This window comes from Emydura macquarii, unplaced genomic scaffold (assembly GCF_026122565.2).
Source record: "Emydura macquarii macquarii isolate MOO-44397 ecotype Brisbane River unplaced genomic scaffold, CSIRO-AGI_Emac_v2 contig_2531, whole genome shotgun sequence".
Taxonomy (NCBI): Eukaryota; Metazoa; Chordata; order Testudines; family Chelidae; genus Emydura; species Emydura macquarii.
In genome coordinates, this window is record NW_027132668.1 from 2,262,878 (window position 1) to 2,276,233 (window position 13,356).

Consider the following 13,356-nt stretch of genomic DNA (forward strand, 5'->3'; position numbering starts at 1 on the left):
TAAGTAAGGGCAGGGTGAGGGCAGCAGCTGCAGTAAATGTTACTGAGCATGCTCCGTTCATGTGAGTATGCTCAGTATAACCTAAGTCACAAACTCTGGCAGGCAACAGCTTTGCAGGTGGCCAAGGGCTCCTGCTGTGGGGGGAGCAAGCATCCTCCCAGCCCCTCCACCCCCACGCTGGGTGCAATGAGGGAGCTGTGGGGACCACAGCCCATCACACAGACCCCTCTGCTGCTGGGTGGCCCAGGTGCATCTGCCCATCACTCCTGCACCCGCTGCCCCCTCAGGGGGGAAGGGAGGGTGCGGAGGTAGTTGGGGAGAGCAGGAAACAGGCCCGCAGACCTCCCCTCCCCTGTGGGGCACTGCAGCTGCTGCCACCAACAGGGGAGGGTGCAAAAGAAAGTATGGGCCCCCAGGCGCCAGAGACCCACAGTACACCACTATAAATAATTCTGGAAATTGAGGGTTTGGAATTAAATTCTGATACATTTAACATAAAGCCACATTTGCAATGTGAAAAATAACACGATCCATTTCTTGTCAGTCCTTTTGATCAGTTTTGCAGGCCCATGATTACAACCTGGGGTTTTCACACTTTAGAGGCAAGGGGAAGAAATGTTCTCTGGTAATTAGGGTAGATCTCAATTGAGCATTCTGGATTCCCTCCATGTTCAGAACTTTCATTCATGTCAGTGGGATTCCTATAGCTGGACTAGGCATTAAGTATTTGCCCATTGACTGTGAAACACAATCTATATTTGAGATAAAATATCGCACTTAGTTATACTGTCTTACAGAATATAAGCCTTAGAAATAGGGATTTCAAAGGGCAAAGCACATCCAAGCAGATTCTGTAGATAGAAGATTTGTAGGGCTGTATTTTAGACAATATACCTTAAACATAATCCTAAAGACAAAATGGGCTTGTTTCTGAGCTCACTTTTGCTGGTTTCACACTGCTGTGACTCTTTGGACATCAGGGGAATTATTCTTGATGTAGGCTGAAAGTATAATCAGAATTAGATTGAGGGTTTTCATTGCCAGTGACACTTACACTAGAGCTACCCCTCTAGCATGCTACTTCCTCCTTATTAGAACTGGATGGAGAGTACAGAAAGTTCTAAATGTAACAAATAATTGGATAAGGATTTTGGGGGGAATTTTGTGTAATTTTTTAACCAGCTCTATTTTTTTTTAGAACAAAGGTAGACAGAATATTGGGCTAATTTGTGATCAGAATAGACTTTTGCCCACACAGAGTTAGAGCCAGTTGCTATGTTCCAGAAATGTTATCATCTCACTAACATTTTTGCAAATAAAACACCTGGATTGGGCGCTGCAAGTAAAATGCAGGAAGTTTCAATAAGCATCAGTGAAAGAGTTACAATCAAGATAATTTTACAGTGGGTAGTAACATGCCAAACCCGTGTTAGCTGAAAGCAGGTTTTTGAAATATATTGTATATTGTGAAATATGAACTAGAGGGAGTGCTTATTAAACTGAAAAGCTAACCTTTCTTCATTTCCGGGTAGGCTCACTGTTATCAGTATGGCAGGTTAATGGCTAATCCCATGAAAAGAATATCTTTTTTTTATTTGTGCTTTAAAACGATACAGATAATCTTCATGATGTTTGTTCTGTTGCTATTTCAGCTCAGCTGAAACTGAGGGTATTTTATTTGAGTCACCTAAAGAGCAAAATGATAACAAAGCACTGAAGTGAATTAAGGCCTGCTGTTCCATCTCCATCTGCATGCAGAGGGGAGCCAGATTGAGTCGATCTGGAGTGGGGAAAGTAGCAGGCTGAAGTGATCTCTACATGATACCATTTTCTTCTATGCTTTCCCTTACCCTTTTCCCAAATCTGTGTGGTATAAAAACCCTCTGCAGGTGCACCACAGGCTTCTGGATCCAGAGATCTAGGGAGGGGAGGCCTGGACAAGAAGAGAGGCAGCTATTGTCTGTGGCATCCACCAAGAGGGGGTTGTACTGCATAAGACATCAGTTGTCAAACTGTGTGTCATGGACCATTGGTGGTCTGTGGACTCCTTCTCAGTGGTCTGCATAGAGTTCAAAAGCAGCCACTTCAAAAAGCCATTAGGAATGTAAATGGTCAATGAAACAAGCAACACTAAGAGTTTAGCTTGGTCCACCTCCCCAATTTAGAGCTTTCATGTGTGCATTTATAAGTCCCTAGATAGGGGACCTGCCTAAATGTGTCTTATTTATTAAGCTAGACTATTTAAATGGGTGATTTTTTTTTGATTTTTTTTTTTGTGTGTGGCTCTTTCTGTACATGTCATATTTTTATATGGCTGAATTGTTCCTTTTCTACCTTGACATTATTCACCTGTGATATATTTTTGATCACTACATACAGACAACAGCTGATCTCAACAACTCGCTATATTTTCTACAGATGGGCCAAAACCAGCACTTTGGATTTTTAACCCATTTAAATTTTGGCAGTATTCAGATTCAAATGCCTGAACCCAAATCTATCCCTATAGATTTGGTTTCAGGCTGGATGCAAAACCAGACAAGGCCTCTTTCTTGGTTGTGCTTTGAATACGGCTGAGATGACCTAAGAAAGAAAGTGGAAATTTTACAATTGCAACAAATGATGGCAATTTTGAGAAATTAGCTGTAATGGGACCATCACACACCTGTCCTATCCTAGCCTGGATTCTGTGTTGAACCTGAATCTCAAACCCTAGCCTAAACTAATCCATATCTGAGCATCAGTGCTCTGGCCCATGTCTAACTCTAAGAAGTTTGAATCATATAATAGTTTTTAGTTTACTCCAGACACAGCTTCTTTTGATATTAAAGGCTGTATTCTTTTGCTAATGTAATTGTAATGAAATTGAATGCACAAGTACACAATCCTTTCAGAATGTAATGAAAGGAAACCATCCTTAAATCAAGCCATTTACCATAATTGCACCACTTACCATGTGGGAAAAGATGGACAAAAATATAAAAGGAAGCAAAGAAAAAGAAAACAAGTGGGATCAACTAAGTGAACTTTGACTGTGGTTCATCCGGGTTGATCATGCCTCTTTATTCTCTCTCCCTTTTTGCCTTCTCCTTTTTGATATATGACTAAAAAGTAGCTCTCACAGAGCGTGACCTGGAAAATCCAATCAGCATTTCAGATCAACCAGTTTCCATCATTTCTTTGGCAAGAAGAACAGGTCGTTAAAAATGACTCTAAAAGCCATGTGCACTAATTCATAAAAGTGGAAGAATTATTATCTTAGCACTTTCTTTCTGCTTAAGTTGAGTGAGGGCCCTGTATTCATCATGACCTCTAGCTAGCTGTGTAGCTAGAGAATCACGGTTATACTACCTCTATTGTGCAGAAGTGAAACATGAGCACTAAGGAAGGCTGAAGAGCATCATGTTGATGGCTTTGATTTTTGTCATCTTTGTCAGCTCCTCCATATCAAAGGGTAGGACAAGATCAGAAATGACGATATTCGCAGCCAAACCCAGCAACCAGCTCCATCAGCACTGGTTTGGTTTTGGCAGCTTTCTCGGTAGGGATGTCTTATTAGAATGGAAGACCAACACATTCCAAGGGATGTGTACCAATGAATACCGCTACTCAGTCGTGATCACATGAGTGTCAAAAACTTTGGTGGCACTGTAAGATTGCCAGTGACAGGCATAAACTGAAAACCAGCCTGATCACCTTAAGCACCTAGTCAGAGATCAATCCAGTTTGTGGCTCTATCTGCAAAGAGGCCACCTCCCTTTGGGATTTGCCATAATGATGACTAAGCCCACAGTTACAAGATAACTGTGAAAATTCTCTAGACCTGCCAGCCAAGTTTCCTGAGCTGTGATATTCCCCTTGGCAGAATCCTGATCTTCTATGGGACTGTCCTTGTTATCTCTTTATCTCTTTTATATCTTCCTTTTGATTAAGAACGTAATACTCCCCTCCCACTTGCATTGGCACAAAGTCAATACAGCATCAAGATACAGATAAAAATGACAAGTCCAGAGACTGGAAGATGTTTGTGGTGAGCAAAGAAAGAAAAAGGTATAAAAGAGATTCTGTCCAAAGGTTCTCTAAATATATGGACTTTTTTTTTATGCCCAGGCCCCACATCACCCCCAATCTCTGATCTAAAACTTTTTTCCTCCAAGACCCTACTGTATGAAAGGTGACTTTTCTTGTCAACTCTTTAAAAGTAAAGATTGACTTCCATTGTAAACTGAATGGCAGCATATTGCTTATTGTGTCTTCACCATATGTTATTTTCTTTTTAAAAAAAAATGGATATAAAGTGCAGGAAAAAAAATACTAGAAAGTTTTCTCTTTTTAGCTTTTGTTGATTTCTTAGTTTCATTGGTCAGAAAAGTGCCATTCACACCTGCAGTACTCTAGAAATAATAACATAAGAAAATAAATAATTCTATGGGAAAGATGATTCCTGTGTGTTTTATATAAATTAGTATAATGTTTACCTTTCCCTTCTCTTTACAGGAGCTATAGAAATCAAAGAATACATAGGCTTTCCCCCGAAGAGGTGGAGTCCATGCGGGATATGCTAGCACATAGTCTGTATCAAGTACGACAACGGGTGCGTAAGCGACCTCTTGTAACCGAATTCTGTACTAGTAGATCAAAAGATCATGTTTGCCCTCCTTGCAATTGTAGCTTGCAAAGATAGGATTGTTCTCAGCTGAACCATGCAACGGTGTTAATGGGAAATATTGAGCCAGATCCTCACCTAATCTCAGTTGGATTTCAATGGAGGTACTCTGACACCAGCTGAGGATCTGATCCATTGTGCTCACCTCCGACAGTACAAAAAGTAAAAGGAGGCTGACATCTAGCTTTTCACCCTGATGTCTGATCTACAATGTAACTGGACAAGAAAATCCAGGAACTAGCTCTAGGGGTCAGGCTTCCCTAGCTGGAAAGATTGCGGTGACTCAGGAATGTCCTTTCTGATATTTTCCAACACCTAGTTTATCTAGTTTAACTTTCCAAGCCCTCTCTCTAGTCACACACACAAGCTGCAATCTGTGATTGCAGTAGCAGACTTGTGGGATATTCCCATGGCAACTGAGGAGATTGAGCTGAGGTGAAAATTAGGAGTAGTGGTATTTACCTGCACAAACACAGCAGTTACTTTTAAAGCAAACCATCAGCAGAGTCGGTTTAAGACTGATATTATTGTAATCTCAACAGACCTGCCCTGTGAAGGAGCAACAGGGCCACTGGGGGGCCAGAACTGTTGTGGAGGCACAGGATTATGTGCAGATTTGCCAGGTTTGGGGGGCAGGTCTCCTGGTTTGTTCTGTGTGGGAGGCATACCCTGCCCTCATGATAGGACAACAGGGGAAGAATCCCTCCCGCCGCCGCCGCCGCCCCCCCCCCCCCCCCCCGCCCAAAGCGTCATCTTGTAGGCTTTTTCAGGAGCTGGGGCTGATCTGGGCTTCGTTAACGATTTATTTTGAAAAAAAAAATTGGATATGACCTTGGTACTCTATAAAAATACAGTGTGGTGCTGACCTGGTCAAAGGTGCACCATCAGTGTAATCCAGTCCAGTGCATCACTAACGAAGCATAATGCTGAGCACTGTCATGATCTCCTATGGCAAAGTGTGCTAGCAGATACACTTGGGTAACCTTGAAATTCTGCTGATCAACTGCTCTGACTAATGTAACATATGCAGTGCTGGAAAACGATCATTTAAAAACATGTCATTGTTTATGTCATAATATGGCAGTCATATTCTCCTTTACACTTGCCCGAGTTGTGGCCAAGTTATCCTCATTAAAGGTATTATCTTACTAGCAAGTTCCATATGCATTTGTCCTATACATTACTGAGGTGAACCCTGTGTCTGCAAAATCGATTACTCTAAGGTCTACGAGTGCACTATAGCATGCTATGTGGTATGTGAAACTGTATCTTCTCTTGGAAATGAAGGGTTTTAATAATAATTCTTTCCCCTTATTTAACTTTGAGGGCCTGACTGTTCTGAAATGCTACTGGAATTGCATCAGTGTGAAACCAGAATAAGTGGGATTGAGATCAGGCCTTAAAACTCCCCAGGGCTGCACAAAAATCAGTGAATTTACCCTCAACCCAGATAGCTACTATTCTCATTTCACAGATTGAGGGCCTGATTCCCTACAGCCTTACACCATTTCCAGCCATTTACACCAGTGCACAGTGAGCATAAAACTCTGTCAAATTAGAATGGTAGGGCCTGATTCTCATTTACACTAAAGGCCACTTTACCCCACTCTGGTCGTGTTAAAGGGCGTTAAACTAATGCCCGCTTTAAGGATCTTTCACACTGTCAGTGTGGCACAAAAGAGACTCAGTGTAGCTAAGATTTAGGCCGGAAGAGTTTAACACTCACCCTACTCTCACTTTGGATAGGTGTAATGGGTACCCAAGAAGTTAATAGAGAATCCGGCTCAGTGGCTAAACTTTTACCCGACAGGTCACTACTGAAGGTAATGTTGCATTGTGGCATGAAAGCTTATATCAGTACGGACACATGTACACCCACACTGGCATGAATCTGGCAGAGGATTTATGCTGCTCAGAGAGGGGGCAATAACTGCTGGCAAAAATGGAAACTTTTGTCAATAGGACACAAAATGCCAGGTTGCGCTGACTTTCTAGTGTAGACCAGGCCTAAAAGAGGGCTTAACGTTCCGGTCTGACTGAGATCTATCTGGTACAGGATCTGAGTGGGGAGCACAGGTACCACCTTTGCACTCCCTTGGTCCCTAAGGGTCCTCCAGCTTATGCAAGCCTTTCATCCTGGGCCACAACTCTATAGCGTGTGGCGTGTGGGTTAGGATAGTACAGATCTGGCTTTGCTGGCTGTCCACCACCTGGGGTTTTCTCCACACCATAGATTCCACAACTGCACAGTTAGGGCAGGACCGGAGTGATACAAGGAGGCCATACTGAAGGCCAGGATCTGTCCCAGAGAAGTTAAGAAACCTTGTGCAAGATCTCACAGTGAGTCTGTGGCAGAGCCAGGAACAGAACACAAGAGATGTTTCTTGCTCCCAGTCACCTGCTTGACTGGGCTGGGCTGCTTGAGCCAGTGTACACTGCGAAGAGAGTTAAATAAATGTGTTTCCCATTTCAGACACCGTCATATAACAGACACAACCTGCCAACAGAAACAAGTGAGAAACAGGCCAAAGAAATTCTCATCCGTCGCCAGAACAGCCTGAGGCAGAGTGTCAGGAAAGGAAACACCTTACCTTGGGGGAAACAGGTAACTGTTATGCAAGCTACAATTCATATGATCAGGACATAAAAATACCTGGATGTTTCTGGACATACAAAGCCCAGCCAACTTTAATGTGCTTTTGCAATAATTAAAATGAATATTTCCCACAGAGCACTGGACAAGGACAGAACCTGGGAAAAAGGGGCCGTATTCAGCAATGATGTGTGCAGTAATATCAGTTATATATCACCTGTAAGTTGGTCAGAACACAGTGTAATTGATTGTAAGTGGTAAAGCACTGTAACTTGCACTAACTTGCCATTCTCTGTGTACAGAACAAATGAAACATACACACTTAAGGACTAAGGCAAAGCCCTTTTAAGTCAATAGGAGTTTTTCCATTGACTCTAGCTGGCTTTGGATCATACCCCAAGGGCCAGATTCTGATGTCAATTCAGTGTAAATGGGGTCAGAATCAGGCGCTGAGGGTGCGGCAGGTAGGTGGAGTAGAAAAAACAGCAAAATCCAAATAACCATTATCCCTTATTTACATCCTGCGGCTAGTTGCTATTCTTGTAACAACCTTGATCTCCAGTCTCTTGGTGGGTAAGTTACATTGGTTTGTTTGGCCCATCTTTGAACGCCAAAACAGTGCCTCTATTGCTATGCTAACTTTCCATTAACTTAAGTCCAGAGTCTTCCTTGGGAACTTGCACCCACTTACCTCAGACTGAATTTGGCCCATATGGTTTAAACAGTGGAAAGGCACAGCTTGGAATGTCCTGCATGCTGAACTGGTTCTGCTTCGGGATCCATGTTGGCACGGTTACATCTACTATATGCTTTTCTGTCTCTGCACACAGGCTAGCACCAAAAATGTGCGTTTCCTTTCTTTATCGTATGGCACTAATCATCCAGCTAGACGAAAAGCAAGACATGATGCTTCTACAGGTAACAAACACACTTTACTCTGCATACCACTCCAAAAGGATACAGTGGAAACCTGACCATTTGCCCCATGAATTGTACAATATCCCCTAAGATATCCAAAGTTTCCTTAAATGAGTCCTATCCCTGTCACACATCTCTCTCTTCATAGTGTTTATATGGCACCAACTGTGGTTATCTGCTCAGGACACCCAGAACCATAAGCCACTGTGTTACCCCTTTGCCTTAGCAAGGGAGAGCTTTGCTGGAGTTTAGACTGTGTGGTGGCTGCCTGTCACTCCAGTCTATCCACTTCATCAGCAAACTCCTCGAGACTGCCACTCTGAATCTTGCCTTGCAGGTAACAATCAGTGAACCCCAGGTCCTGAGTTCCTCAGACACATCTCTCTGCAGTGTCTAATAATCCCTCTTACTGGATGCTCACAGAAATTATTAAGTTCGCTGTCTCCAAACGGACAAGAGTACATACACCAGCCTGCTCGCTTGCTGAGGACGCTTTACTTCAGCATAACAGCACTGAGATGTTTTATAGTAAAACGAAGAATAAGTTTATTAATAAACAAAGATATACAAAGATACTGATCAGGAGAAAAAGAGAAGTGAGGTTACAAACAAAACCAAACGACACAAAACACACTTCCTAATGACTAAAGCTGAATGTTAGCAAGTTACAATTTTTGCCTAAACCATTTTCTCACTTATGTCAAGTTACCAAACTCCAGGCCCAGAAGATCCACCTTTTACAAACTTAGAGGGAGCCATTCTCTTTGTTCCCTAAATGATGGAAAACTAGAATGCCTTTTGGTTTCCTTTATATTTCCCAGAGTTTTTGCCTCAAGAGCCAAGAAGACACCTGGGGTCAGATTTTGGTGTGTCCCCTGGTGTGCTCACCAAGCTGTTTCCTCCATCACTTGTTATTGTTACCTTGAGTGTTTTATTTACCTTGTATGTGAATGTACTTTCATTGTCTATGGCTTACAAAGCTTGACCCAGAGAGAGAAATCCACATTCCTTTGTCTAAGGCCGTCTTGCCTCCAAACATATTTTAAGAACATATTTTGTGTACAAACATAACTCTTTATACACAACCCATACACCACGCAATGATATTCATTACCGGTGTGTCAGTAGTTTTCAGAAAAGACTTTCCATAATACACCTTTATAGTACAATGCTATTGTGTACAATCAGTTGACTCAAGTGCTTACTCTATGGGGCTCAATCCCCCAATTTTTGCCCTTGAGGTGTCTGGACCCTGACTGTCACACCCACTACTGCTATATACACACTTTCCCAATGCAGCACACTTTCCTGCTTTCTCCTGTGTAGCCAGGGAATGTGTGCCTCTGTGCTCCTTGGAATTTTGCCTTCTCCTTATCCTGTCTGTGCAAAGCTGGGGAAAATACTTTATAAACTCCCTGCAGCCCGGGGACATAAAGGCAAGGCACAATCTGTCCCAAAGTGTCTAGTGTCTCTCTTCCCTCATCTCCACTGTCATTTACACTTTCTTCTTCTGCTTGGTATGCCAATAGCAGATCAGGCCCTATTGTACTATGTACTCTACATACACATAGTAAGATGCAGTTCTACATGGAGTCGTTTACAATCTAAGTAGACAAGACAAACACAAGGATGGAGGGGAAACAGAGGTTCAGAACAGTGATGTGACTTCCTAAGGGTTACATAGCAGGCTACTGTCAAAGCTAGTAATGGAACCCAAGTTTCTTAACTCCGTAGCCAGTATCCTACCTATTAGGCCATGCTCCACTAGACACACCGGCCTGCTTCTGTTTACATATAAACTCCTGAAACACACTTTTAGGCTGTTGAAAACTATTTATTTTTGGCAAAATAAAAAAGTCTTGCAGGTGGATGACACTGTAGTTTTAATCATCTTTGTAGAAAAATAGTGAAAAGCCAAATGTTGCTTGTTTCCTGCATGTGCAAAATGATCTACTCTGTTCCATTTCTTTGTTCCAATGAAACAAAAGAAAGTTTATATGATCTGTGTAAGCAAACGGCCCACTTCAGGCTGTGCAAATATCGGGTGCATAACACAGTATGGAACCCTTGACGAGAACCCAGCCAAAACCTTAAAAGTTACTTATTTCCAAAGAGATTTCCAAACGACAGATATAGAACAAGGGATATCCGTACTGCTAAAAAGCTGTTACATTTTTCAGTACTGCGACCTATGACATGGCGATCTATTGCAATCACTTTTTGAAGGGCCTAATCCTTCCCTCATTGCTGCTATTAGCAAATCTCTCATTATTTCAGTGGAGGCAGGAGCAAGCCCTGAAGAGATGAATTTGGGACATACCCCAGGAATAGTGCAAACCAGATGTAACTGGACTGAGAATCTAGCCCAGGACATATAGTTTTAAAGGTACAATCAGTGAATTTCTGCAGGGAGTTTACAATAACCAGAAGCTTGTACTACCCACTGGTAACAATCAGGGAAGGCAAAATCAGCTTCAACAGAATACTGTCGGTCAATGAGATACAAAGAAAGTCAGTCACTTTGACACAGGTCCTGGGACTTAGGCATCCAAATACATTTGAGGATCTGGGGCTTTGGCTGCATGAGTATCCAAGGCAGTATGAATAAAACAAGGTAACCAAATTGTAAAATAGTGGTCATTTTTCTCATGTTCCACACAAGGAAGCATTTGCATGACCAATATGTCTGACATTTTGTAGCACCAATTACCCCTCTTCGTGGCTATCTCTTATTATTTCTAGTTCTCTTTCAAATCTGAGAATTATCTTCATATTGTCTGTTTTCCTTGAGGCAACTATACGGGTATTTAATTGCAGTAGGATATAATCTTTATTATTTTCCTTATATTTTTGTTTATTTGGTGGTTCCTGTATTTTGCATGAGTAATTGTGTAATAGTATAGCTAATTTATTCTTACATATTCAGACTTCAGCTGGCCTGTAATTAATGAAAGAGCAGAGATTTGCTTAGTTAAATAAACAGGACAAGAAAGTTAGTTCACTTTAGTGTAGGCAAAAGTTTTGCACCAGGGATCATGGAGGCGCCTAGGGTGCTAAAGGGTGTGTTTCAAATAAGGAGAGAAAACTTTCAAATCAGGTAAAAAGGCTCATCCTCTGACACACACAGGTTAATCAAAGGCCCCTGAAGCCAAACTTTCAGGTGCAACTGGTTCTTTTGGTCTTGTTAATTGCAGGTGACCTGTAAGCCATCCTGTTTTCCAGTTGGACACCTCTCATAAATCACATTCAGTCCTAGGTTGGGTTTTTTGTAATGATTTGGAACTATGGGTTTCATTATCTGCTTGAATAACTTGCAGAACATTAAAAATATAAGAATGAGTCTCTTACACCAGGGATAATACGACAATAGTAGCACTGAAAGCTATTAATGTGGAGCAGAGTATGCTCATTTATTAATGTTTAAGAGTAGAGCAAAGCCCAATACAGGCTGCATTATTGCCAAAAATAATAATATCCCCCTCACAAGAAATACAGTTATTTTAATTTTCCCTAATAATAAAACACACATTTTACTGTAATAGTTCCAATGTGACCTCTAGGACTTCAGAATAATGCTATAATATATTAAGTATTTTCTTTTAATTGTTCTTAATAAAATATTCCTCTCTCTCTTTTTTAATACTACCAATCCTTTTTGTGTTAATGTCCAGGGGATTACAGCAGTGATTCGGATTCAGTGATCTCCATAATGTTCAGTCCACAGCTCCGAGCAGGCTCACTTGGAGCAAAGTGTCAGCAGCAGGAGCTGGTTCCAATGGAGCGGTTGGACAGAAGAGAGATACTGTCAGATTTTGCAGGTCAGAGAGGAAGCCCAAGCAAGCAGGATCAAACAGCTAGAATAAGAAGACTGGCTTTAATGCCAAAGCCCCAATTTGATTCAGTGTTTGAAGAAGAAATACAGGGATATGACTCAGAAGAGGAGGAAGGAGCAGTAGCGGCATCAAGGCCATCAGACAAATGGGCAAGCAGAGAAAAGAAATGTAAGACATTTCCACAAAGCCCCAAACCCCCATTCTGGAGAAAATAGCAAAGTTCTTATATGAACCATAATTACAATTTTTATCTCGGAACCTTGGAACTAATTCTGATACCAGTTCCAAGCATAGCGCGAAGGTTCTTAGAAGTTCAGTCTAGATTCAAATGCTTGAATGCTCACATCAAGGTTTTTTTCCTGAAGTCACTGAATGGTACAATGGTCAATTACCACAGTATCTGCTGGAAGAGGATTGTACATTAATTTAACTTACTGTACATATTCAGACACATGTAATTTCACTGATGGTATCACATACTTCTATATTTCATACTATGGCTATGAGACAGCAAAGCATTTAAGCATGTGCTTAAATTGAGCTCATGAGTAATCCTGTTGACTTCATTGAGATCCCTCACATGCTTAAAGTTAAGAACCTACTGAAGTTCTTTTCTGGATGAGGGTCTGTATGTATAATTTATCACTGTGCTACATCTCTTACAATGTACTTCTGATTTGGTCCAACAAATACCTGATCCACAACATTTGGCAAGCACCACTGGGGCCTTTTTTGGCCTTCCTAATTATATTTTTACACTTTGCTTGCCAGAATTTATGCTCCTTTCTATTTTCCTCAATAGAAATGGACAATGGAAAACTATAAGGTGTATTTAAGACCCTGTTGGTATTTTTATTGGCTTGAAAAAACAAAACAAATCAAATTAAATTGGCGTGTTATCCAGTTGAAATCAAAACATTATTTTAAGAGATGGCGTTGTACATCCATCTGGTATTTTCTTAATGTGCAGTGCAAGCTATCTAATTACCATTTCACACCTCTCAAGATGAAATCCACCCCATCTCACAGAGATCACAGAAGGCCCCCACTGCAATGGAACTATTGCAGTTCCACAGAGCAGCATAGATACATAGAAACCAGCTTCAGAGTGGGTGGACATGGGGACTATGCACTCCATGAACTCCAGAGTCAGGTAGGAGGATGGGATCAAGAGGCTCAGCTGATTGGTTATATGTAGCAAGTTGGAGACAGAGACCGAGGGGATAGAGAGAAAGTTGGGGAGGGGTTGAGAGGACAGAGTGGGGGATATAGTGAGAAAAGAGTGAAATCTCTCTACTGCATCAGTGTTCTCCTTGGAAAAATCTGTGAGACTCTGGCCAAAGAGA

At 41.6% G+C, this 13,356-nt stretch overlaps 1 protein-coding gene across 1 annotated transcript in view; it reads left to right on the top strand.

Annotated features, from left to right (window-relative positions):
- SLC9A4 (solute carrier family 9 member A4) overlaps positions 1-13,356 on the top strand; it is a 46,025-nt gene that overhangs the window by 23,384 nt on the left and 9,285 nt on the right. The window contains exons 9-13 of the mRNA XM_067563527.1: positions 4,498-4,594; positions 7,140-7,271; positions 8,090-8,177; positions 11,849-12,178; positions 12,552-12,558. Coding sequence (XP_067419628.1) covers positions 4,498-4,594; positions 7,140-7,271; positions 8,090-8,177; positions 11,849-12,178; positions 12,552-12,558 — 654 coding nt within the window. The remainder of the gene's footprint in view (positions 1-4,497; positions 4,595-7,139; positions 7,272-8,089; positions 8,178-11,848; positions 12,179-12,551; positions 12,559-13,356) is intronic.